The 27,085-nt window shown below is 47.9% G+C and overlaps 1 protein-coding gene across 1 annotated transcript in view; it reads left to right on the forward strand.

Annotated features, from left to right (window-relative positions):
* The window catches only part of Lrp5 (LDL receptor related protein 5), a 107,849-nt gene that overhangs the window by 17,298 nt on the left and 63,466 nt on the right, over positions 1 to 27,085 (forward strand). Inside the window, exons 2-5 of the mRNA XM_027408770.2 lie at positions 13,931 to 14,327; positions 19,645 to 19,842; positions 21,963 to 22,159; positions 23,802 to 23,933. Of these exons, the coding sequence (XP_027264571.1) occupies positions 13,931 to 14,327; positions 19,645 to 19,842; positions 21,963 to 22,159; positions 23,802 to 23,933 (924 nt within the window). The remainder of the gene's footprint in view (positions 1 to 13,930; positions 14,328 to 19,644; positions 19,843 to 21,962; positions 22,160 to 23,801; positions 23,934 to 27,085) is intronic.

Below are 27,085 nucleotides of genomic sequence, written 5' to 3' on the forward strand. Positions count from 1 at the left end.
AAAAAAAAAAAAAAAAAAGAAAAAAGAAAGAGAGCTACAGACCAATATCCCTCATGAACATTGATGCAAAAATTCTCAAAAATACTGGCAAATCGAATCCAAGAACACATCAGAGAAATCATCCACCATGATCAAGTAGGCTTCATCCCAGGGATGCAAGGATGGTTCAACATATGAAAATCCATCAGTGTAATCCACCATATAAACAGACTGAGAAAAACAAAACAAAACAAAACACATGATCATCTCACTAGATGCCAAAAAAGCCTTTGCCAGAATCCAACACCCCTTCATGATAAAGGTCTTGGAGAAATCAGGGATAACAGGAACATACCTCAACATAATAAAATCAATATACAGCAAGCCGACAGCCAACATCAAATTAAATGGAGAGAAACTCAATGCAATTCCTCTAAAGTCAGGGACAAGACAAGGCTGTCCATTCTCTCCATACCTCTTCAATATTGTCCTTGAAGTTCTAGCTAGAACAATAAGACAACAAAAGGAGATCAAGGGAATACAAATTGGAAAGGAAGAAGTCAAACTCTCACTATTTGCAGATAATATGATAGTCTACATAAGTGACCCAAAAAACTACCAGGGAACTCCTATAGCTGATAAACACCTTCAGCAAAGTGGCAGGATACAAGATAAACTCCAAAAAATTTGTGGCCCTACTATATACCGATGACACATTGGTGGAAAAAGAAATCAGAGAAACTGCACCCTTTACAATTGCCACAAACAACATAAAATACCTTGGGGTAACACTAACCAAAAAAGCGAAAGACTTGTACCGTAAGAATTTTGAGTCTCTAAAGAAAGAAATTAAAGAAGATACCAGAAAATGGAAAGATCTCCCATGCTTTTGGATAGGTAGGATCAACATAGTAAAAATGGCAATCTTGCCAAAAGCAATCTACAGATTCAATGCAATCCCCATCAAAATCCCAACACAATTTTCCACAGACCTTGAAAGAACAATTCTCAACTTTATATAGAGAAACAAAAGATCCAGGATAGCCAAAACAACCCTGTACAATAAAGGAACTTCTGGAGGCATCACCATCCCTAACTTCAAGCTCTATTAAAGAGCTATAGTCCTGAAAACAGCTTGGTATTGACACAAAAATAGACAGGTAGACCAATGGAATAGAGTTGAAAACCCTGATATTAACCCACACACCTGCACTAGGGAAATGTCTGGATATCTACAAAGATGATACCAGCTAACGATCTAAGCAACAGAGGAGAGGCTGCCTTAAATGCCCTCCCTGATAATGAGATTGATGACTGACTTATATGCCACCCGGTAGCCCTCATCTAGCAGCTGGTGGAATTAGAAGCAGACACCCACAACTTATCAAGACACAAGGGGGTGGGGTGGGGGTGGGTGGGGGTGTGGGGTGGGGTGTGGGCCTAGGCCCTATCCCAAAGGATATGATAGACTTTGATGACACCCTTTGGAAGGCCTCACCCTCCCTGGGGAGCAGAAAGGATATGTGATAGGTAGGGTTTTAGTTGGGGGGGCGTTGGTAGGGGAGGACGGGAGGGAGAAGGGAACTGGGATTGTCACCTAAAACAATTTTGTTTCTAATTCAAATAAAAAAAATCAGCAAAAAAAATAGTGAGGAGTAGGGCTATGGGAATGGCTCAGCAGTTAAAGCACATTTGCTCTTGCAGAGGACCTGGGTTCAGTTTCCAGCACCTACACTGTGCCTCCTGAGAATCTGTAACTCTAGCTTCAGGAGCTCTAATACCCTTCTCTGACCTCTTTAGGCATGAGGCAGCCTACATGAGGTGCACATATAGATCCATGCAAAACACTCATACATGTAAAATAAAATAAATAAACCTAAAAAAATTTGAATAGCAAAAAAAAAAAAAAAAGAGCAGGTGGGGAGGCTTGTCTGCTGGTTCTTCTGTGTAGTGGGGAAGATGAGGGCCACCTGGGCACTCCTGTGGACTGCCTAACAGCTGGATATTTTTCCCACATGTGATACTTTTGTAGAAGAGTGGGCATTGAGCAAATGCAGCATTTTTTTTTAAAGTTTATTTTATAAGTATGATTGTTTTGCCTGCATGTATGGCTGTACATGTGTACATGGTCATGGAGTCACAGATGGTTGAGAAGCAGTCATGTGGATGCTAGGGACTGAACCCAGGTTCTCTGAAAGAGCAGCTGGTGTTCCTAACTCTGTCTGAGCCATCTCTCCAGCACCCCACTCTCTGCTGCCTTGTTTTGAGACAGGGACTTACTTACTATGTAGCCTGCCTAGACTTTTCTTGAATTTGTACTCCCCACCCAACTCTTTAATGAATTAACTTAAGTATTGTGGAAAAGCAATCCCTGTCCCCACTAGTTGTCTAAGTCCCCTTGGTGGAGTTGCCCCAGATGTCACTTTGCAAGGTTCCTTGCCTTCATTAGGTCTCAGTCTGTAGCACAGGTGACAGCAGTCTCACCTCTTGTGGGGACTGGGTGACATCTGGCTGACAGCAGGCTAGGAAGGTAGGCAGGCATGAGATCTGTGGGGTCGCCAAGCCAGGACCTGTCCCAGAGCAGTCAGAGTAGAGCCTTTCTCTGGATTTCTTTGATAGGGAATTTGGGTCATCCTCGGGTCCTTCTTGCAGAGTCCATGTGTCCTAGGTCTGTAGCGGGCACTGCAGGAAGGGCTCCTGGGCTCTTCTGCATCCCCACCAACTTCCACACCTGTCACCTAGTGAGGCTCCAAGACAGCCAGAGCTCAAACTCCCAAACCGCCAAGCATGTCGGTGCCCTGATCAGCCTGGCTGAGGCCAGAAGGCCATCTCTGCAACCCCAGAGATAGTTTGCATCTTCTTCTCTCTATCGTTTTCATTTGTCCAGTTGGCCACAAGGGATAAAGAAGTGTTACTGGAGCCTGAGTTGGCACTTATCACCATTTTGGGTGGTGGCCCCTGGGCCTTGGCACCTGGGTTCCCACTTTTTTCCAGGAGCTGTGGCTTATTTGAAAGCAGAAGTCTGCAACTTTGGCTCAATAAACAGATTTTGGAGAGCGATGATAAATTGGCGGTTTTTATGACTCGTTTCTGCAGCACTTAAAGGAAACAGGAGCCAGTACAAAGGTAGGCTTGTTTCTGAAATCGGTTCTCCAGTTTCCTCTCTGAGGACAGAACAATGAGATCTTTGTGACCACACGGGAACCACTTCCCTCTCTGGCCCGAAGAGGAGGGCCTGGGCCATCCACCTTCTCCCACCTCTGTGGAAATGCGTCAGTGCCAAGGGGACTAGCTGGCAGGTCTTACTGACTGTTGCGGGGTTGGCAGTGGTTCTCAGGGTGTGGCTCAGGCACCACAGCTGGACTGCAGCTCCAGTCCTGTGTCTCTGAGTTCATCCATGCCAAATTCTTGATCTGCAGCACTTTTGGGGACACTAGGACTCTGATGTCTTTGTTACCTTGAGTCTCAGTGGCTTTTCTTTGGCCGTCTGTCTGTCTAAGTGCTGGGGACAGAACCCAGGGCTTCATACAAATGGAGCAAGTATTCTAGCTCTGAGCTGCTCTGAGCTGTTGTGACTTGTGCTAGTCCTCAACTAAAGAGGAGTCCAGGCTCAGGTCATTGCAGATGCAGGGCAGGTGGCAGCTAGGGAAATCTGGCATCACCAAAGGGCAGATGTCTGAGTTGCAGCCTTGGCTGCTTAGCTTGTCACTTCTCAACTTAGATGAGTGAGGGTCAGGAGCCAAATAATGGGGTAAGCATGGCACCTTAGGGGCCCCTCAGCCAGTCTTTGTGCTGGGGAGCTGAACAGAACAATCCCTGGGTGTGTGTGCTTTGCATGCAGGGAGTGCTGAGGGAAGATTCCCATTGTAAATAAGATTCCATCCTCCTTTGGAATAACCCAGAAAACAACAGATAAAAGCAATTGGTGTTTATTGCTGCCACTGCCTTGTAGATGGAACCATCACAGTCCCTGGATTAGAGATGGGGAAACTGAAGCTCAAAGAAAGAGTAGAAAGAAGCCTGTTTGAATTGTAAGTGGTTTCGTTGATTTTTTTTTTTTTTTTGGAGACAGGGTTTCTCTGTGTATCCCTTGACCTGATAGAGATCTGCCTACTTCTTCCTCCCGAGTGTGGGGATTAAAGATGTATGCTACCACCATCTGGATCTTTGAAATTGCTTTAAGGATTTGAGTATGGTAACTTATGCCTGTGATCTCAGCACTTGGGAGGCGGAGTTCATGGCTATCCTAGGCTACATAAAAGATACCAGTCTGAAAAAACCAACAGGCTGGCAAGATGCTCATTGGTTAAGATCAGGTTTGATTCCCAGCACCTACACAGAAGCTCACAATTGTGTTTAACTCGAGGTCCTGTGGATCTAACACCCTCTTCTGGCCTCTGTGGACAGTAGGTATACACATTGTACATTGACATACATGCAGCCTAAACACTTGTATATGCGCACGCGCGCGCGCGCACACACACATGCACACACTCCCCCCAAATCCAACACAAAATTGCCAAAGGTGCTCCTAATTGCCTGGGATCTGCTTCTTGTTGGTGGAGACTTGTTTAACAGATGGGAAATAGAGCTGGAGAAGGGCTACAGTGTCACAGTTGCCCTCTAGGGGGAGGTGCTGTTGGGCTGGTCTTTTTATATGCATGAATCTGAGTGGCTGTCCTGTACCCAGAGCCATAAGGTGTTGGGTGAAAGCTGTCACTGTTCAATGAAAGGACTTGTCTCCATAAGAGTGTCCAAGCACTCAGTCCCCAGGGGCTCTGAGTGTATCTCCATCCTGGGATTGTTGTCCTGCTCTTTGCCGTGGTCGTGGACCACTTCCGGGAGCCTGGTAGGCTGGGAGCCATGGGACCAAGATGGTGTGTAATCAGAATGCTATATTTTGTCGAAAATAAGAATGTTAGTAATGGGCTGGTTTCTGGCAAGTCAAACTGGGACTCTGAAATACATATTTTTCTCTACTCTGACCTAAACCTTCTAATTAGTGAAAACGCACATTTGCAGACATAAATCAATGTCACGATTTGTCCTGGGTATCCCTGAGCTGGTAGCATTATGTGGTTGCTAAATTGGGGCTTTGGGAGTGTGTCCATGCACGTGTACACATTCGTGTCAAAGGGTGAGGGTTCAGGAGAGGCAGAGTTCCCCAGAGAAGCCCTAGTAGCTTCTCTCCTTCCCTTGGGCCACCCAGTACCCCCACATGTAAACTGTCACAGTTCTTGAGTGCACATGTCACTCAGTTAAACTGATTAACAGGGGAAAAGACTTTCATGGTAAAAGACATCCTTTCGGGAAGCCTCTACTGTGGGGTGTCAGCATTGGCCTGGTGCCACCTGTTAGGTGGTTCCCTTTCTAGTTGGGATCTTGGCCATGTGAAGATAGAGACCACACACATAAGCCAGCTCTGGTGGGCTCCATGAGTTCTGGGGTTAGGTGCAGGGTTTACTCAGCTGGAGTCATGCTGCTTCAACACTGGGCTGGGGTGTGGAGTAATGTCGCAGAGCATCCATGGCCATTGGTCGTCTGTGCTATAGGGGAGTTCCTTCCCAAACAGTCCTATGATGGCCAGATAAGACAGTCACTGGCCTAGGAGACTGTAGGGTGCGAGGAAAGTGCTGTGGTGGGGCATAGGTGAGGTTGCTGCTGGTACACATCAGACTTTCGGTCTACGAAAGGAGCAGGAGGTAGACTGGCCTCTGGCAGGGGAACCAGCCAGGCTGGGCATCTCCCCCATTCTGGATTCCATGAGCCTCTGCCCAGCCTCTTCTGGCTCTTCTCACTCTGTTTTATTTCTGACTCCAAGCCAGTGCTTTTCAAAATGTGTTTCCTGGTTTAAAACCAAAAAAACAGGGCAAAGAATGTCAGTTGAGTGTTTGCCTAATGTGCATGAAACCCTGGGATTGATCCACAAGATTGCATAAACCAGGCACATTGGAAAATGCATCCTAGGATTGGTTGCTGGGGCTACCTCCTCTGTGAACACAGAATGACCTTGGTTAGCTGCTAGGCAATAGACTATGGTTGCTCACCTGTGGAAGGGAGCTTGGATCAGCCCACAGCTGGTGCTGGTTCTACTCTGGGTGTTAGTCCTGGGACCTGTATTGCATGTCTGGCTTCTGTTGAGAATGGGTAGCTGGGACTTCCACCCATTGCAATCTGGTGGTCAACCCTAGAAATGTCCTTGGTAGGGGTGATGTGGTGTGTGGGAATGAGGACCATATAGTTCTGGGAGGGGCCTAGGCTCCGGGGGCCTTAAGACCCCTTAGAATTGGGGCTTCCCATGGTGGGAGGCCAGTGAGCCTCCTGGCAACCATGCTGGCAGGTCCGCAGTGAGCCTTTCTCTGGTCCTGAGACTTCACTTGTCCTGGGACATTGAGGGGTGGCTGAGCATTGTCCCAGGCCAGTTCCTTTATGTGATAGAGCCTATGCTTTGCCACAAGCAGTAGGTGTAAGGACAGTTACCTCTTGTCTTCAGCCAAAGCCACATACCCTCCTGTCTGCCTCAGCCTTAGTGGCCCAATGTCAGGCACAGCCAGCCCCTGGGTCTGCCATGGCACAGTGGGGACCCTTTAGCTCATGCCACTATTTAGTGCAGTCTGGGAGGCCCCATCCTCCAGAGTGTCCTACCCAGCAGCTTTGTTCTCTAATTTTTTCTTTATGTATTATGTTTTGTCTGCATGTATGTCTGTGTACCACGTGCATGTCTGGTGCCCATGGAGGCCTGAAGGATGGTTTTGGATCCCTGAGGCTAGAATCACAGATGGCTGTAAGCCACTAGGTGGTTTTAGGAATCAAAGCCAACATCAGCCAGTGCTCTTAGCTGCTGGGCCATCTCTCCTTACAAATATATTTGTTACTATTTGTGTGTGTGATGCAGTGTGTGTGGAGGTAAGAGGAACTTTGTGGAGTTGGCGTTCCTCTTTCACCTTCTCCAGGCACCTTTGCCTACTGAGCTATCTCGTTGGCCTGTCTTATTCGTTTTATCTTTTGCAAGTGATTTCTTATTTCCTGTTCTGCCCCCCCCCCACCCCAGTTGCCCCCCTGTGTTTCCTGCTTGCCTGCTTCCCTGACCTTTGAAATGTGGTTCCTGCCCGGGAAGTTTGCCTAAATCTCAGAGTTAATGGAGGCTTCCTCTGGTGCAATGAATGTGACGGTGTGTGTACTGACATGCTTTTGGATGTATGTGTTTGAGAATGAAGGTGAGCCTCATGTGTGAGTGTCAGAATGTGTGGGGGTTGGAGAGACTGGATGAGGTGCGGAGGGATAGCAGAAATGGGTGTGCCTGTGGGGAGAGGTAGAGGGCAAGCTCCAACCTGCAGTGGGGGTGTTTGCATGCAGAGGCAGTTGTGGAGAACCAGTGTTGTTTGCTGGAACAGAGAGGATTGGAATCGTGTGAGGACCTGGCGGGAAGAGGTGACCTTGTTCTGTAGCCAGAGGCCTGCACAGACCTTGATGTAATTATGTAAGTGTGGCCAGTTCACCATTCTGGCCAGTCCAAGGTAGAGTTTGTTTGTGATATTCTGGAAGCTTCTTCCTACTGTCTTGCTAGCATAGCAGGCTCTGCTCCTGTGTTCTCTGTTCCTGAGAGTTCCCCAACTCTGTCACAACAAAGGCTTTTCAGAGTGCTATAAACCTCTGTTGTGGGTGAGGCACACACATCATGGCCTGGCCATGGCTGTTTTGGTCTTGACACAAATGATGGCCTTGGTCAGCTGTGATTTGGGCCCTGCTGGGTTTATCAGCTGTACATACCCCAAAGAAGTGAGTGTGGTCCAGGGTCTGGAAAGACAGGGATACCTCAGGCTTTGAAGATTACTGTAGCATGGAGCCAGGTGTCCATCAGCCAGGTGTCAAGAGGTATAGGGTGAGAATGGCTAATGGCCTGGGGGTGGCCTGATAGAGTATGTTGGGAACTAAGGCTGTTCTGGTGGGTATGGAATAGGGGCTGAGACTAGATGAGGAGGTTTCCTGGTTCAGTGGGTCCAGAGGCCTGTAAATGGATGCATGGATGGAGAGATGGACACATGGATAGATGGGTGGATGGATAGGGAGGGCTGTAGGAGTTTAGCTCTGGAGGAGGTGGGGAGAGCTATTCTCCATGTTTGCTGAGGTTTCCATTAAAGGTAGGCCTGTGGTAGGATAGGAGGGGTTACAAGAGACTGAAGGTTTTATTCTTTGTAAGCATCAAACTGCTCATTTCCATTGATCATGTCACTGAGAGCAGCCTTAGCTGGGAAAGAGCCCCTGGGAAGATGTGAGATTCTGGGCCTGAGGTCATGGCTGTCAGAGTTGTTGGGGTGTGAGTGGCCCTGCCACTGGCCAGGAGGCAGGTGCAGTGGTCCAGCTCCTGCTGTATGCTAGGTCCCAGGTGGGACATACAGATGGGGTAGGTCCCAGGTTTGGGGGAACTGTGGGTCAGTGAGTGTTTTATCTTAATTAGATTATTATTATTATTATTATTATTATTATTATTATTATTATTATTATTGTTATTAATTATTGACACAGCATTTCTACATATCCCTGGCTATCCTGGAACTCACTATAGACTAGGCTGGCCTGGAACTCCCAAAGATCTGCCTGCCTCTGTTTCCCCTGAGTGCTGAGATTAAAGGCATGTTGGCACTTTCTTTTACCTTGACTAAGAATGTTGTCAGGGTTAAACAGATGGCTCAGTGGTTAAGAGAAATGGCTATTCTTCCAGAGGACCTGGGTTCAATTCCCAGCACCCACTTGACAGCTCACAACTTTCTGTTATTCTAGTTCTGGGGACCTGGCACTCTCACACAGACATACATGTAAGCAAAAACACTAATGTACATAAAAAATTTAAAAAAGAATTATTAAAAAAAGAAGAATGTTATCAGTGGCACAGCAGTGAGTATTTTCTGTGTCTCAAGGTGGCTTCTCTTTATTCCTGTCAGTTGGAGAGGAGGGACCAGGCCTCACATAATTTATACCTACTCACCCATCCATCCATCCATCCATCCGCTGGTTTTTTTGAGACAGGGTTTTCTTGTGTAACAGCCTGTAGACCAGGTTGGCCTTGAACTCACAGAGAGCTATCTGCCTCTGCCTCCCGAGTGCTGGGATTAAAGGCGTGCTCCACCACTGCCTGGCCTAATCAGTGTTTTTTTGAGACAGCTCTTACCAACCTTAGAGCTTATTGATTTGGCTAGAAAAGTTGGCTAGTGAGTCCTAGGCACCCTCCTGTCTCTACTTCCCTGAGATTACAGGAGACTGCTTGTCTTTAAGCAGATATGATTTTAAAACAATGTAAGGCTTTCAGATACTTCTCTCTCTGGTCTTTACAATACGTGATCCCATTCTCTACTGTAAAATAAACTTGCTTCACTTTATTTACTTACCACCTCCCACGTTGTAGCACAGGGATGGAGTGCTTGCCATTTTTAAACAGATCCCAGATTTTCACTGGGTATGGTGGTCCTGCTAGTTCAAGGCTAGTTTGGGCTACATAGGGGGGTGTTGTCTTAGAACTGGATGTAGCTTAGTGGTAGAGGGTTTGTTTAGCATGCACGAACACCTGGGTTTGATCTCAGTACTGCAAAAATAACAAGGAAAAGTGAAACTGGATCTTCACTGTTACAGATAGCCATATGTAGGTGCCATCATGGTCTTTCTGCTGCTTTTTTTTTTTTTTTTTTTTGAGACAGGGTTTCATTGTGTAGAACAAGCTGTCCTCAAACTCAGATCTGCCTGCCTCTGCCTCTTGAGAGTGGGATTAAAAGTGTTCGGCACCAGCATGGCTGACGATTTTACCTTTTCATGTTATGTAAATCCTTTAAACAAAACACCAGAGAAAGCTGAAGATTTGGTGCTGGAAGGACAGGTTAGTAGTGAAGAACAAGGCTGTTCTTGCAGAGGTTTGCTTCCCAGTACTTACATGGCGGCTAATGATTCCCTGTAACTCCAGTTACAGAGGATTTGACACCCTCTTCTGGCCTACAGAGGTACCAGGGATGGACGAGTGCACACATGCACACATGCCTGCACACAGTCAATGCACTCATATACCTTAAGAAAGACTCTCAGAGTTGATTTCCTGTGGATGCTGGGAACCTGTAGGAAGTGCCGAGTGGGCAGACAGATGAAAGAAGGTGAATGAGCTAGAGTAAGAAGTTCTGGGTCTGCGGGGCGGTGCCTCAACCCCTTACCCCCCCAAAAAAGAATTTCTGGGTCCATGAGGAGTGGCCCTGTGGGTAGGGATGTGTGCAGGTCGTCCTGTGATCCAAAACTGAGGTGCTGTGGAGGTGAGTTGTGTCCTATTAGAAGAATTTGTAGGTGCGTAGCTGCAGCTTGACGTCTTTCTGAGATGTAGTCACCGTTTCCTGTGCGCGGCCCCCCCCCCCCAGGGCGTCTCTGTGTATCCTTGGCTGTCCTGGAACTCGTTCTGTAGACCAGGCTGGGCTTGAACTCAGAGATCCACCTGCCTCTGCCTCTTGAGTGCTGGGATTAAAGGTGTGCACCACCACTGTCCAGCCTTCTTCCTTCTTTGAGACCCTAGCTTCGCACCAGAATGCTTGCATAGTGCACCCATGGCCAGTACCACCTCCTTGTGGCACTTTGCTTAGGTGGTGTGAGACTGTGTGACTGTGCATGTGTGTGTATGCTCTCAACTAAGTTGGCATCTTGTATGTTGTGGGGGACCAAAGTATTTCTGCTATGGAATATTTTGAGATTCAGCCTTGGGTCTCATTAAACATGGAGCACAGAAAGCTCAGGCCCACTATTGTATTGTTAATGCCAGTAAGGCTACTACTGTTTACCATGGCCTCAGGATAATATGCCTCTTATTTGCATCTGTATTTGCCTAAGCATCTGAATAGGCCCTCACCTGGGCAGAGGTGCTAGAAGTGTGTGAATAACTTGGGAGGAGAGAAGGTTAGGGAGGAAGAGAGGACTAGTGGCCAGAGCAGAGAGGGAACAAAGAGGGAAATGGTTTGACTCAGTGGTGTTGGCAGGATGGTTAAGAAACACCAGAAAAGATGGCTAATAAAGAATGACTCTAGTTCCACAACATGGAACTGAGAGCTCTCTAAAGATGACAAGATGCCTGTGTTTGATCTTTATCGCCGTTGGGTTGCTGGGAGCTTCCAGGTCCACACACCCACTCTCAGGCCAAACCTCATGGCTGTCGTGGGTTAAAGCTGAGACAAGCCGGGTCACGACAGTATGAACCCTGATTCTTTCTGTGGCTTGTGCGCCCCCCATGCACTTCATAGGCTCCCATGCACTTCTTGAGCCATTGGAGGTTCAATGTAATGGTTTGTGATTATAAATAAGGCACGGACCAAGATTGCTCCTTATTTTGGGGTTGCAGCAAAGGGTTGGGTTACCTGGAATTGGGCCTTGTTTGAGGTAACCATGTAAACAGTGTAAAACATGGGCTATTGGAGTGGAAGGGAAACCATCTGTTATGAATTCTATATATAAATATTGGATATACTTACAGGGGTTAAAATGGGATTGTTGGCATTGGGGTTTTCAGTCCCAATTCTGCTGTGGCAGGGATGATAAAGTGACCACAGGGCCTGCTGCCCAAGGCAGGAGGGGTCCTGAGCTGGTGTTTTTCTCTGATTTTCTGGGGTCCTGGGAGCAATAGATAAGTATCTGTCAGAGATCATTCTGAGCTATTGGCTCTCCTCCCTGGTTATGGGTGCTGAAAATCTCTGGGGCTATGGGATGTCTATTTTCTTGCTTTGAAGGGATATATACAAGATTAAACTGATGAGGACATCAGGGTAGAGACCAAAGGGAGCCTGTCATATGTCATAGGGAATTTGGCCTGTTCAGCTGTCAGCTGTGTCTTTTCAAAACATTAACCCTTTGTCATTCTTTTGAGAAAGGATAGCCTTGAACTTGGTACATACCTAAGAATAACCTTGAACTTCTGAGTCTTCTGCTTATGTCCTGGGCTTGTGCCACTATGCCAGGTCAAAACATTAGTGTTTTGTTTTGTTTGTTTGGGTGTGTGTGTGTGTGTGTGTGTACTGAGGCTTAGCAGGGTGGTAAAAAAAAAGTCTTGCTCCAATCTCCCAGATGGGATCCAGGCTAGTGTTAAGCTCAGGACCATAGACTGGGGAGACAGAGTCAGAGACAGAGAGAGAGAGAGACAGAGAGAGAGAATGCACTCATGCACATACATGTGCAGTTATATGTGCGTGTGGAGAGCAGTGCTCTGTGATTGAACATCTTTCCTCAAGTCATCCATTTTGTTTTTAAGTTATGTGTATATGTGTCTGTCTATGTGTGGGTGTGTGCATATCGATGAAGGTGCTTACAGGGACCAGAGGTGTTGGGTACCCTGGAGCTGGAGCTACAGAACATTGGGAGCCACTATGTGAATGCTAGGAACTTAACCTGGGTCCTCTGTAGGAGTAGCATGTGCACCTAACTGCTAAGCCATTTATTTTGTGCTCCTTAATGCAATAGGTACTATGGTATTGTCCAAATGGCTTATCCCACTTTGTCTCTTAGAGGATGCTCCATGAGCTTCTGGTGATCTCTCAAGGGTTCCATATGTGGTGCAAGCTGGGTCACAGGGCTCGACTTCTAGCATGCAAAACTTCTGAGGCTAGAGACTTAGAAATGCAGCCTCTGGGGGGTGCGTGCGTGCATGCATGCGTGCGTGTGCGTGTGCGTGTGCGTGTGTGTTCAGAGACTCAGAAGTGCAGCTTCTGGTGCGTGCGTGCATGTGTGTTCCATCCTTGCTTTGCTGCCCACTGTCCCCTTCAATCTCAAACTTTCTTGGGAGTTCATTTCATCACCTTTCAGTGCGAAAGCCAGAGACTGACAGGGTCATCATGCTAGGTGTGACTTGAGAGAAGACGATGCTTCTTCATGAAGGCTGCAGCTATGGGCCAGAAGAATGTACAGCTAGGGCCCCTAATCTGTCAGGGGCTGTGCATTTAGAGTTGTTGGGCACAAGGGGAAAGTCACCTGGTAGAGAAGGATCCATAGGACCAGCATCCGCTGCATTATTGCCTCATGCATTTCTACCCCAGGAACATTGCATAGGTTTTAATCTCTCTCCTCTGACCACCTTACATAGTACGTAGCCTTCTCCTGTACTGTTCCCTACTCCCACCCTGCCCCCTGACTGTTTGCCCATTCACAGCATTGACCTGACATTACTGCAAGCTCTTGGTTACATTTTTGCTCAGTATCTGTTTCCCTGCTGGAACAGGAGACCCCAGAGGGCCCTGGCATGAAAAGTCCCTGCTGCCCGAACTTCCTAGGAAGGTGCCCTGGTTCTGCCCCTGTGTCTCTTTCTCCTTCACTCTTCATCTCTCCAGAACTTTATCTTCTTTCTCCTCTGTGCTTTCCTTTGCTGCCTCTGCCTGAGGAGAGGAAGGGTGTGGTAGAGAGCCATGGGGTAATACAGAGCCCACATCCGTCCAGGCTTCTCCAGGTGGGGGAGGGGAGGAGAAGCTGCCTATTCCCAGGTGAATGTGAGGAGCTACCCACACTGTGGCCTGCCTCACTGTGGGCCCTTGGGGCTGCTGCCAGGTCTCCTCCAGGGAAAACTAGCTTCCCAGGAGTGTGTTGTGGGTTCCTAAAGCTTAGGAATTAAGTGTGTGGTTTCCTTAGTGGTTCAGAATCGGGAACCCTGGCTTTTGGGATTCTGGCTCCCAGTGAGGGTTGGAGAAAAAAAGATCCTAGAAGGTTACAAAGTACCCACCCCCAGCCTTTGAAGCTGTTCAGGTGGGGAAGTGATCTTTCCAGTTTGGGGAGAGCAGCAGAGCCAGAGTTTTGGGGGTTTGGGGAGTCTTCCTGCCTCTCTCCCTGCACAGGCCTATCCCCAAGGGAGACTCTGAACCACTGGAAGGAAGGGGTCTTGGGTCAGAGGTGGCCATGTCTCAGTTCCCTCTCCTGTCCAGCTGGCTGTCCTGACACTTTGCTCTGCCCACAGCTTCCCCGCTCCTGTTGTTCGCCAACCGCCGGGATGTGCGGCTAGTTGATGCAGGCGGGGTGAAGCTGGAGTCCACCATTGTAGCCAGTGGCCTGGAGGATGCAGCTGCTGTCGACTTCCAGTTCTCCAAGGGCGCTGTGTACTGGACAGATGTAAGCGAGGAGGCCATCAAACAGACCTACCTGAACCAGACTGGAGCTGCTGCACAGAGCATCGTCATCTCTGGCCTCGTGTCACCTGATGGCCTGGCCTGTGACTGGGTCGGCAAGAAGCTGTACTGGACAGACTCAGAGACCAACCGCATCGAAGTGGCCAACCTCAATGGAACATCCCGCAAGGTTCTCTTCTGGCAGGACCTGGACCAGCCAAGGGCCATTGCCCTGGATCCTGCACATGGGTAAACTTCTGTTCTCTAGGTCCTGTGGGTGGCTGTGGGGATGGGGTTTCTTCTGTGCCCTGGGGAGCAACCCCTTGATAGGAATCAGCTCCCTTCCAGATCCTGGACTCTAAAACATGCCATGTTTAGACAGGTATGGTAGCTCACACTGTAATCATAGCATTCTGGAGGCTGAGGTAGGAGGGTTGCCACAGTTTCAGGCTAACCTGGGCTATAACGACTGTCGTAAAAAACACACAGGAGCTGGGAGATGGCTCTGTTAGTAAAATACTTGCCTTGTAACCATGAGGACCCAACTTCAATCCCTAGAAAAAGTTAGGGGTGATGGCACATGTTTAGAATCCCAGCATTGTAGAGTCAGAGACATGTGGCTCCTTGAGGCTTGTTGGCCACCTACATAGTCTAATTGTCAAGCTCCAGGTCCCAGCGAGAGGTAATGTGTCTTCCTTCCTTCCTTCCTTCCTTCCTTCCTTCCTTCCTTCCTTCCTTCCTTCTGTTTTTCAAGACCAGATTTCTTTCTTTGTATAGTCCTGGCTGTCCTGGAACTTGCTCTGCAGACCAGGCTGTCCTTGGACTCAGAGATCTACCTGCCTCTGCCTCCCGAGTGCTGGGATTAAAGGCATGTGCCGCTGCCCAGTGTTAGTTTGGATTTCTATTGCTGTGGTAAAACACCATGGCTAAAAGTAACTTGGGAATGGAACAGTATACTTGATCTACAGCTCTCAGGTCACACCCCATCACCGAGTAAAGTTAGGGCAGGAACCTGGAGTCAGGAACTGAAGCAGACAGGGGGGTCTCTGCTTACTGGCTTGCTCTATAACGGTTGTTTAGCTTGCTTCCTTATAGCACCCAGGACCGTCTGCCTAGGAGTGGCACTGCCCACAGTGAATTGGCCCTACCAAATCAATTAGAAATCAAGGAAATAAATGTCTTGCAGCCTACAGGCCAATTGGGGGCATTTTTCTCAACTGAGGTTCTCTTTTCTGAAATGACTGTAGCTGTGTCAAGTTGAAATAAAGATAACCAGCACGCCTATCTCAAAAATGAGATATAGAAAAAGGGCTGGAAGCCGGGGTTGGTGGCGCTCGCCTTTAATCCCAGCACTCGGGAGGCAGAGGTAGGCGGATCTCTGTGAATTTGAGGCCAGCCTGGTCTCCAGAGTGAGTGCCAGGATAGGCTCCAAAGCTACACAGAGAAACCCTGTCTCAAAAAACCAAAAAAAAGAAAAAGGGCTGGAGACATAGCTTGGTTGTAAAGAGCACATGTCTGACATGTGTAAGGCAAAGGCTTAGATTCTATCCCCAGTATGGAGAAAAGATACCAGGGGCCTTCCTGAGTTTCACAGCTACAATCAGAAGCCTTGAACACTACCCTGTTCCCAGAACCTGCCTTACTCCCCAGGGACACTCATTCCTCCCAGAAAAACTGCCTGTATCATTTTGTCCTCCACCCCATCAGTACTTCAAAAAGGAAGGAACTGGGGCAATGGAGAAACACACAGCTTGAGAATTGGCCATGGTAATGCACGTGGTAGGGTATTCTGTCCCAGGAGGAGCGTGAAAGTAGGGGAAAGAGAGAGACTAGAGCACAGGGGGTCCTGTTGAGGAATGGGGTGCTAGCCTGAGCCTGTTCTGTCAGACTCTCACATAGAACAATTCCTCTTAGCCACAGAGACTTCTTGGGAAGACTGTTGAGAACTGAAGTTCCTGGCCTTGAACTTGTAATCTTCCTGTCTTTGCTTCTTGACCAGCTAGGATTATAGGTCTTTGTCACCAGCCATGGCTTCTGAATGACTTGAAGTGTGTAAAGGCAGCAGCCATTTGGTATTTGTAGGAGAGGGAATGACCAGTGCAAAGGCCCCGGGGTAGAGAAGACTAGAGCTATGAAAGGGGATAACTCAAGCTCATGAGGCTTTCTTGGCTTTGGGTTGTGCCTGGGTCTCTCATAGCAGTTCTAGATGGTAGTGGAGGGCAGGATCTTGGCCCAGCCACATGGTGGGTTGGGGTTAGAAAGTGTCTAGGGTTGGGTTCTATTCTGAAGGAAGGAGCAGCTGGCAAGGGTGACATGGCACTGTGTCCCCATCTATACAGAGGTGTGGTGTCACCTTGTCATGCCACACGAGAACAGCCCTGAGTGGGTGAATGCTGCTGTTGTAACACACATGCCCTTCCTCCACCACATAAAAGATTCTGCATATATGCAGTTTTCTTATCTCTTCTTGCATGGGTATGGAACTGGAATTACAGAGGGTTGTGAACTACTGTGTGGGTGCTGGAAATTGAACCTGGGCCCTCTATAGAATAGTAGCAAGTGTCATAGCCACTGAACCATCTCTCCAGCTCCTTATCCGTTTACCATGATCATTGAGGGTTATCTGACTGCGCTGGGGAATGCATTGGGTGGTAGTTCATGCTTGTTTAGAGACACTAGGTAGGACTGGAGAGATGGCTCAGAGGTTAAGAGCACTGGCTGCTCTTCCAGAGGTTCTGAGTTCAATTCCCAGTAACCATATGGTGGCTCATAACCATCTATAATGAGATCTGGTGCCCTCTTCTGGCCTGCAGGCATACATGCTGGTCCCTGGATCAGCTTGGGGTTGGCCTACATGAATGATGTCTCACCTCAAAAGAAATGGAGGACAAAATATGTGGGGACTAGCCTGACACCAGAGGGAATATGCATAGAGGAGAAGGCTTGTGAGCCCTGGAGCCTGGATGTATACCAAGGAGTGTCTTAGAGCTTCATCTTACAAGGACCATGGGCAGGGAGTGGGCTTCTATAGGACACTCTGATGCTGCCCCTTCTCTCTGCAGAGGGATGGACAGAACAAAGTGTCTGCCACTTTTGTGTGCTGTGTCTCCCCCATGGACTTCCAGGATGGGAACTTGTGTCCTCAAAGTTGATGTGCCATGGGCTCTGCTGTGCCATCCATGTCCACATCCTCTGGTTACATTCTCTGGGCACTGTCTGGGTTGGGTCTTATCATCTTGGATGCTGGTATATGAGTGGAATGTCTTATCAATATAAGACATGGGCCTCTCACTGGGAGCTTCTCAACATGGCTCAAAAGAGCCTCCTCTTCTCAGACCCTCCTGGGAGTCATTGCTGTTTCTTTTGTGCATATCCACTGTGGCTTATTTTGGTTTTGAGGTGGGACCAGTCTCATATATCCCAGGCAGGATCCAAACTCAGTGTAATGCAGGATGGCTTTGAACCAGTGATCCTCTGCTTTAAGTCTCTTTGGTTCTAGGGATAGTAGGATGCGCACTGCTACACTGGGCTCAATGAGAAATATTTCTAATAAGGAGGGGAAGGTCTTCATAGCATATTCTTAACTGAGAGCAAATTGGAAGTATATAGAGCTGTGGGCAACACAGTGGCATTTTGGCCCATGATGTCCAGTGCAGATTATATGATCTGTGACATTGTAGTTATCTTAGTCTGTTCTTTTTCTTAGGTCTGGGGATGAAGCCCAGGGCTTTGTGCATGCTAGGCAGGAGCTTTATCACTAAGCTACAACTCTGTCCTTGGATGATAATATATGTGTGTGTGTGTGTGTGTGGGGTTGTTCATGTGTCATTGAGCATATGTGGAGGTCAGAGGACAACTTTCATGAATCAGTTTTCTCTTTCCACTTGTAGAGGCAGGGTCTCTCTTTGCTATTTCTGTTGTGCTACATGGTACTAGATTGCTGGCCTGTGAGTTTCCAGGCGATTCTCCTGCCTTAGGAGTTCCGGAACTACAGATGCCTGGCCCCACACCTGCTTTTTTTTTTTTTCCCCCTAAGCTCTGGGGATTTACTTAGTACTTCAGACTTGTGTGTGTACAGAAAGTACCTTGTGTGTATGTGTGAACATGTATATATATGTGTGTATATATATATATATATGTGTGTGGGTGTTTTATTTTTCTTATGTTTATTAGTGTTTTACCTGTGGGTTTTTGTTTGTTTTTTTGAGACAGGATTTCTCTGTGGCTTTTAGAGGCTGTCCTGAAACTAACTCTTGTAGACCAGGCTGGCCTCAAACTCACTGAGATCTGCCTGCCTCTGCCTCCCCAGTGCTGGGATTAAAGGTGTGCGCCACCACCGCCCAGCTTTGCCTGTGTTTCTTTAAGCCTGCCATGTGTGTAGTGCCCACTGAGTTCAGAAGAAGGTGTTAGATACCCTGGAACTGGAGTTCCAGAAGGCTGTGTACCTCCACATGGGTTCTGGGGACTGAACCTGCAAGAGTAGCCAGTGCTCTTAACTGCTGCTGAACCATCTGTCTAGCTCTTACTACTACTACTACTACTACTACTACTACTACTACTACTACTACTACTCACACACACACACACACACACACTTTTTGAGACAGGGTTTCTCTGCATAGCCCAGCTGTCCTGGAACTCGGTCTGTAGACCAGGCTGGCTTTGAACTCAGAGAGATCTGCCTACCTCTATCTCCTGAGTTCTGGGATTAAAGGCGTATGTTACCACCATCTGACCCATTTTATATTCTTTTTTTAATTAATTTACTTATTATGAATACAACATTCTGCCTCCATGAATGCCTGCAGACCAGAAGAGAGCACCAGATCTCATAATGGATGGTTGTGAGCCACCATGTGGTTGCTGGGAATTGAACTCAGGACCTCTGGAAGATTAGCCGGTGCTTTTAGCCTCTGAGCCATCTCTCCTGCATCCTCGTTTTATATTCTTAAGAACATGTTTCTCAGGGCTCAAGACATGGCTCAGCGCTTCTCTTCTTGAGGGCTTCAGTTGGTTTTTAGCACCCACTTTGCGAAGTTTACAGTTAGCTATAACTCAGACCTTCTTCTGGATCCCACAGATACCTGTACTCACCCCTTCCCCACAGATACACACACACACACACACACACACACACACACACACACACACACACACCTGAAAATAAAATAAATAAATATTAAAAAAAAACAAAACCCTGGGCATGGTGGTACATGCTTGTAATCCTAGCTTTTGGGAGGTGGAGGGAGCAGTGGAATCAGGAGTTTTGAGGTCGGCCTTATAGACAAAAGATGGAAGAGGTGGTGTGGTGTGGTGATGGACGAAAGGAGTGGTGTTCTGTGGTGGTGACAGAGGAGATTGTGTGTGTGGAGGTGATGGAGGAGGAGGTGGTGATGTGCTCCTGTTTCAAGCATTTCAAATATGAAATCCCTTAACCTAAAATCCCTCAAACCCTAATCTCTGGTTATTTCTCATAGGTGTGGAGGATGAGCTTTTCAGGCTTGTTAGAGATTGGGACCAACACTCAGGTCTGTTTTTGCCTCTCTTTTCATCCTCTCCTCATTAGGTACATGTACTGGACTGACTGGGGGGAAGCACCCCGGATCGAGCGGGCAGGGATGGATGGCAGTACCCGGAAGATCATTGTAGACTCTGACATTTACTGGCCTAATGGACTAACCATTGACCTGGAGGAGCAAAAGCTGTATTGGGCAGATGCCAAGCTCAGCTTCATCCACCGTGCCAACCTGGATGGTTCCTTTCGGTGAGTGCCTGGTGGCCAAGATGCCCTCCCCCATTATACCCTGTTGCCCAAGGGAACTGAGACTCCTTAACTCAGTCCATAGGCTCTTACCAAGGATTGCTTGATGGCTTTGGGAATAGAGCACAGGTGCCGCACCTGATGTCACAGCTAATTTGACTCTTTCTATAGCAACATGTTGAAAATTTCCTTCCAAACTGAATAGAAAGGAATATATGTAGTACTCCGAGATGTCTGGTGTGCAAGCAAGTTTGATCCCAGGAACCCACATGATGGAGTAGAGAAAGTTGTCCTCTGACCTCCAGGCAGGTTCTGTGGCATTCATATATCTATCTATACACGCACCACATACCCCATAATTAAAAAAAAAAAAATAGTGTTCACCTGACCCCTATATGTGCCTAGGCTGTGTTATGAAACAAGTGAGAAACCCAATGTTCAGGAACTGGAGCAGTGGCTCAGTAGTTACCAGTATTCACTGCTCTTGCAGAGGACCTGAGTTCACTTCCCAACACCCATACTGAGAGGCTTATCTAGCGCGCCCATATGGCCCTCTTGGGCAACTGCACTCAGATGCACATACCTGCCTGTACACAGATAGACATACAAGTAAATAGAAATCAAATCAACCCCCCCCCCCCCCCCCGACAGGGTTTCCCTGTGTAGCTTTGGAGGCTGTCCTGGAACTAGCTCTTGTAGGCCAGGCTGGCCTTGAACTCACAGAGATCCTCCTGCCTCTGCCTCCTGAGTGCTGGGATTAAAGGTATGCACCACCAATGCCCGGCTTTGAAATAAAATCTTAAAAACAAATAAAAAAAAAAATTCAGTGTTCAGACTGTTTTGGAGTTTAGAGTTGCAGGTCAGGGCGGGGCCTGGGTGTTGTGGCAACATTCACTGATCCTCTGCCCTGCCTCTGCTGTGAACTTCAGGGCAGCAGAGAGCTGTGTACACAGTCGGTGCTTGACAAATGGAGGGGCAGGTGGATGAATAAGAAGGCCAGTTTTCCTGCTTGGTGATGCCTGTTAGAGCTTTCTGGCCTCCTCCATGTAGACCCCTTGAGACTCAACTGTGACCTTAGTGTGAGGTGACAGGGTAGTTTATTCCATGACCGAATATTACTTGCTGAGTTGACATTAGGTCTTGAGCTTCTCATGGGAGGGTTAATCTGGTCTTTGAATGGGAGGAGCTCCTGGACTAGGGGCATAGGAGCTGGCACTAAGAGTTCATCAAGGCTTGAGTGAGATTGGGAAGGTCAGTGTGCCATCCATGTTGGAATGCTGTGAAGCCTTGTGTCCTGTCATCGTTGGGGTGGGGGTGGGGAAACACACAGGTTTGCCACGCCAGGGCCTGGACTGAGATTTGGAAATGAGGCCAGCCTTGGGGACACTGGACTGTGTGATCTCAGCATGACCAAGACTGTCCTCGAGTCTGGAAAACTGCTGGCCCAGTAGCCTTGGGCAAGGGATCATGACAAAAGAGTGGCGGTTAATATAATGGTGATCATGGTAATGCTTCCATAGCAAGAGTCATGCCTGGGGACATTTACCAGTTCATTTAATGTTCACAGCAACCCTGTACCACCTCCTATATGATGATAGACAGGGGTTCGCAAGGCCACACAGCTGGCCAGAGCCTCCTGCAGTGGGGATGGTCGTTAAGCAATCAAAAGTTGCTGGCTGTGTTCAGGTCCACTCCTGTCACCAGTGTTCATAATCTCTTTAAACACGATATCCACTGTGGGACATTTTCTGAGCACAAAGCACTGAGATGTTTCCCTGATGTTGATGTGGCTCCAGGACAGCACATCTGGCTGAATTAGCATGAAGCGGTTTGCGCATCAGGCCTGGGGACCCAGGCTTTTCACAAGCTGTTTGTCTCCAGGTGTGATGCATGCTTCTATCTTCTGTAGGGGACACTTTGTCCCTTTGTCCAGGCACCTTTATGTTTTTGTCACAGGTATGGGAGGCTGGCTGGAGTGCCCCAAGTAGGGTGTGCTCACAGCCTTTTCCTTTGATTGACAAATCAGGGTAAAGTCTATTGTGGCTCAAGGGCCTCCAGGATGGGGCAGAATTGGTCTATGAGGTCTTTTCCTGACAACTGTACCCTTTTTCTATCTGCTGCAGGCAGAAGGTGGTGGAGGGCAGCCTCACTCACCCCTTTGCCCTGACACTCTCAGGGGATACACTCTACTGGACGGACTGGCAGACTCGCTCTATCCATGCCTGCAATAAGTGGACAGGGGAGAAGAGGAAGGAGATCCTCAGTGCCCTCTATTCACCCATGGACATTCAGGTGCTGAGCCAGGAGCGGCAGCCTCCCTGTAAGTGTGAGCAGGCATTGGGGGTTGGGGTTGGTGGGTCAGGGGACAAGCAGGAGGTACAGGTGAGGCAGGACAGGGCAGGGCTTGCAGTGCAGACAGATCACTGGTACAGGTAGGATAGGATGTAGACAGGAGGGGCCCAACCTCCAAACCAGATCATTGGCAAGAATAGAGTCAAGCAGTGGGGCATAGTGAGGCTGAGTGGGTCCAGGCAATGCAGTAGGGAGCAGGGGAACATGGGTAAGCAGAGACTTCCACCTGATCAGACCAGACTAGAAGCACCTTTCCTGCAGAAGCACCTGTGTAGGGGTCCACCCCTCCAGAGACGGGCATGGTGGCCTAGAATAAGGAGTTTGTGTGTGTGTTTGTGTGTTTATGTGTTCTCGTGCGCATGCATGTATGGCGCTTCTGCTTGTGGCAGTCCAGGCAGGGTGGTGTGGTGGACAGGGTCCCTCTAGAGCTGTTTTGGGCTTTCTTTCTTTTTTTGATTTATTTATTTATTTATCATGTATACAGTGCGTGCCAGAAAAGGGCACCAGATCACGTTACAGATGGTTGTGAGCCACCATGTGGTTGCTGGGAATTGAACTCAGAACCTCTGGAAGAATAGTCAGTGCTCTTAACCCCTGAGCCATCTCTCCAGCCCCTGTTTTGGTCTTTCTAGATCAGGTGGTGTCATTGTTAAGAACCAGTGGTGTCCTAGCTTGGAGTTGGTGTCAGCCCGGAGTCCTAGATGGTAGAATCTTAGCAGAAGTCACTGATGGTGATGCTAAGCTCCCGGTACAGATTATGGGGCTGGGGCTGGGTGGGAGATGAGAAGGGCCTGTTCTAAGCTTACCCAGTTATATAGGGAACAGGGATTGGTATTTCTGACTCCACTTTATAGAAGCTTGAATTTAGAGCTTAGAACTCAAGCCAGAAAAGAAAAGTTAGTGTAGGATAAGGGGGAAGGTGGTCTTTTTAATCTGAGCAAGAGTATCCTGGTTCTTGAGCCCTTCTACCCTTTCGGCAGCCCACATTTAACTCCCAGTGTTGGGAGGGCAAAGGTCAATTGCAGGAGACCCATTTGTAGTTGACAGTGTTTCCGTGCTGCTGAGTCCCACTCAGATAGAAGGAGGATCCAGAAACCTTTGTTAGAGTCAGCCGTATATTGGTCATAGAAGGGCCTGAGTGTGGTCACTCAGTGTGGATGGAGCCTGCAGAGTCCAGGCAGATCAGAGAGACAAGGTGGCTCTTGTGCTCTGGAGTCCACGGACCTAGGGTTCCCAGGGATCGCCACATAAGCAGGTCCTGAGGACTTCTTTGGAAGCATGGTGGGTGAAAGTTTGTCTTCTTGTTGGAGGAGCTAAAGGTGGGGAAAATGTTCCCCCCAGGGGCACAGCTGGTCTGGGTGGTTTCTGAGACACTACAGAACAGCTGGTGAAGATGAAGACCCTGTATGGTGGGTGGTCATCGGTGAGGTAGGACTAGGATAGCCTGTGGGGAAGGGTCCTGATGTCCTGAGAGGGTAGCATGGTGGTGGGCCCGAGGAACACCTCCTGCAAGACGTATGAGGAAGTGGTGGGAAATGAATGGCAGGGCTGTGGTGGGAATCCCATATCTTGCACTGCAACTTTCTTTTATTCTGTCTTTTTCCTACCAGTCCACACTCGATGTGAGGAGGACAATGGTGGATGCTCCCACCTGTGCCTGCTGTCCCCGAGGGAACCTTTCTACTCGTGTGCCTGCCCTACTGGTGTGCAGTTGCAAGACAATGGCAAGACGTGTAAGGCAGGTGAGGTAGAACCCTGGTACTAGCAGGGACAGATGGGGTGGCTGCTACTAGATTGGATGTCCCCAGAGTAAATGTGGTGCCCTCTTCATAAGGGTCTGCTTGTTTTATTGAAGACTCTGAGTGTTGATACCGCTACAGCTGGGGTTCATGGTCAGCTCTGGGCTGTGTTTGATCCATGGGCTAGCTCTTTGAGAGTCTTAGGGGGGGGTCTCATAAAAAAACCCAATGTTCTAACTTCTTACTAATGCCCTCAAAGTGCTGAGCATGTCAATGTATGGTCACATCCTAAAGTTTGCTGTCCTGAGTTTTTAACCAAACCTGTTAACTGTAAAAATCTAAAGATGGCAGCATTAGTTGCTGCTGTTGAGGGTGTGAGCCTGCCGTATGGTGCCTGTTTTCCTCTTCAGTACCACTTCTGTCCACTGAGAGCATACTCCCAGGCATTGCAAGTGCAGACATATGATTTGGTTTGGCTTTCCTGCATCTTTGTTGTTTATTTTTCTTCTTGTGGCTCATTCCCCTGAATCGTCCCTCTCCATTAATATCTCTGTGCATATGTGGGTCCCAGACAGCATTATTGGATGTTTCCTTTCTGACTCCGAGAGCCAGTTTTTCTCTTTGTATAAATACATTTTTTCTTTTTGAGATTATAACTAATTACATCCTTTCCTCCATCCCTTTCCTCCCTCCAAGCCCTTCCATATACTACTCCTTTCTCTTTCAAATTTGTGTTTTATTTTCCATTAATTGTTGTTAAATGCATATACGTGTGCGTGTGTATGTATGTACATGTGTATACACATATATACATGTACATACATACATTCTTAAATATAACTTCCTCAGCCTGTATAATGTTACTTTATACAGTAAAGTGTGAACTATAAACTTAGGCTGACCATTTTGTGTGGGATAATCAGTGATGCAGTCTTCCCTGGGAAGGATGACTGACGTCTGCCCTTGGTGTTCCCTCAGTTGTAGTTATTTGTGTACGGTTGAGGACTCAGGAAAGTTTCCCTGCCCACTTTGGCATGTCTATAGTTGTTGTTTGTCCTTTTTTAAGACAGGGTCTCATTATGTAGCCCTGGCTGTCCTAGAACTCGCTACATAAACTAGGCTGGCCTCAAATTCATGGAAACCTGCCTGTCTCTGTTGGGATTAAAGGTGTGTGCCACCATATCCACTTTTTCCCCTCTGATTTACACACCTGCTACCTTTTGGCTAAGGCCTCACTTTTCAACATTTGCTGCTTTAGGGCTCCTAGTGTCACTATTCTACCCTGAGCAGCATTCTCATCTCAAGGAAATGTATTTCCTGCTATGGTGCCTCAGGTTGCCCCTTTTGGTACCCATGTACTCAGAGGATGCTGCCAGACCTTGGGAATGACTCAGGGATCAGAGGATAATTCTCTGGGTTGTTTCTGGGCTTTGTCCCATAAGGAGGGGAGGAAAGCAGCTTTCCTGAGGCTGGTCCTCCCTTTTTTCTTCTCAGACAGATCCTGCTTCCTGCACCATTGTCCCACTCCCACAGGAAAAGGCAGGGCAGGTGGCTAACTGCCACCACACCTGGTCCAAGCAGCTTCCTAGAAGCTGTCTCCTGGTGTCCCTGGGTGTGGGTGTAGAGATGTCCTTGATCAACCCTACCTGCTATTCAGGCTTGGGGTGTGACTGTGGGAGCCAGGTTACTCAGTGACTCAGATGTCCAGAGGTCATATTTGCCACTTTCCTAAGAATTCTGTCTCCACTCCTAGAAAGACTCTGTTGGAGAATGCCAAGCACAAAGGAAAAAAAGCATTTTGTGTCACTCAGAGACCTACTCGGGTGTGAGTGTGTGACAGGCTGAGGGCATCCCTGTAGTCGGTGTGGACTTTTGTATGTTAAATCCAGATTTTTCACTTTGGTTGCAAATGCTCTGACTAGGGTGGTTTGTTAAAAGGAGGGAGAGGATGTTGGGTGGTGGCCTACACTTGGGAGGTGGAGACAGGTGGATCTCACAGGTGGATTTCTGTGAGTTCCAGGACAGCCAGGGCTACACAGAGAACCAGTCTTGGGTGGGGGGTGTGGGTGGCAGAGGGAGGGAGATGTTTCCAGATGAGATAAAAGGTGCATGTCCTAGTTAGGTTTCTATTGCTGTGATAAACACCACGTTCAAAAACAACTTAGGGAGGAAAGGTTCATTTGTCTTACAGGTCACAGTGTCACAGTCCATCCTGAAGTGAAGGAAATCAGGGCGGGAACTTAAGGCAGGAACTGAAGCAGAGGTTCTGGAGGAGTCCCTCTTACAGCTTGCTTCTCATGCTTGCTTAGCCTGATTTCTTATGTAACAGATGACCACCTGCCTAGGGATGGAACCACCCACACCAGTCATTAATCAAGAAAATACCCCATAGAACACCTCAGATGGAAGCATGTTTCTTTTACATTTAAAATCTTATGCTGGGTGGTTGTGGTGCGTGCATTTGATCCCAGCAGTTGGGACACAGAGGCAGGCGGATCTCTATGAGTTCAAGGCCAGCCTGGTCTACACAGTGAGTTCTAGAACAGCCAGAGCTACACAGAGAAACCCTGTCTCAAAAAATCAAATCAAGCCAAAATCTTATTTATGTTTTGAGAATTTCATGTAATATATTTTGATAGTATACTTTTTCATTCCCCAGTTCCTCCTAGGTCCTCCCTACCTCCCTACCCAACTGCATAATCTTTCTCTGTCTTTAAAAAATAAGCCAAAAACACACCAAAAAACAAAAAGGCATGCACAAACTGTGGAGTCCAATTTGTGTTGGATAACTACTCCTGAGCATGAGGCCGCCCCAGAGTCTGGTTGTGTCCATTGAAGACTTTCACTCTCCCAGAAGCTATCAGTTGCAAAGAACTTCTTAACTAGGGGTTGGACTTCATGTCCCTTCCTTCTCTGCTTGGGGATTTTGTCTGACTTGAACCTGTGTGTTCTATCAGTCTCTGAGTTCATGTGTGCATCTAACCTGCTGTGTCTGGAAAACACTGTTTCCATCACTCCTGGCTCTTGAAGTCTTTCTGCCCTCTCTTCCGCATAGATACCCTGAGCTTTGAGAGGAGGGGTGTGGGAACAATATTCAATTTAGGGTTGAGTGCTCCAATGTTGGAGGCATTTTTTTCAATTGAGGTTTCCTTCTC

This window comes from Cricetulus griseus, chromosome 3 (assembly GCF_003668045.3).
Source record: "Cricetulus griseus strain 17A/GY chromosome 3, alternate assembly CriGri-PICRH-1.0, whole genome shotgun sequence".
Taxonomy (NCBI): domain Eukaryota; kingdom Metazoa; phylum Chordata; class Mammalia; order Rodentia; family Cricetidae; genus Cricetulus; species Cricetulus griseus.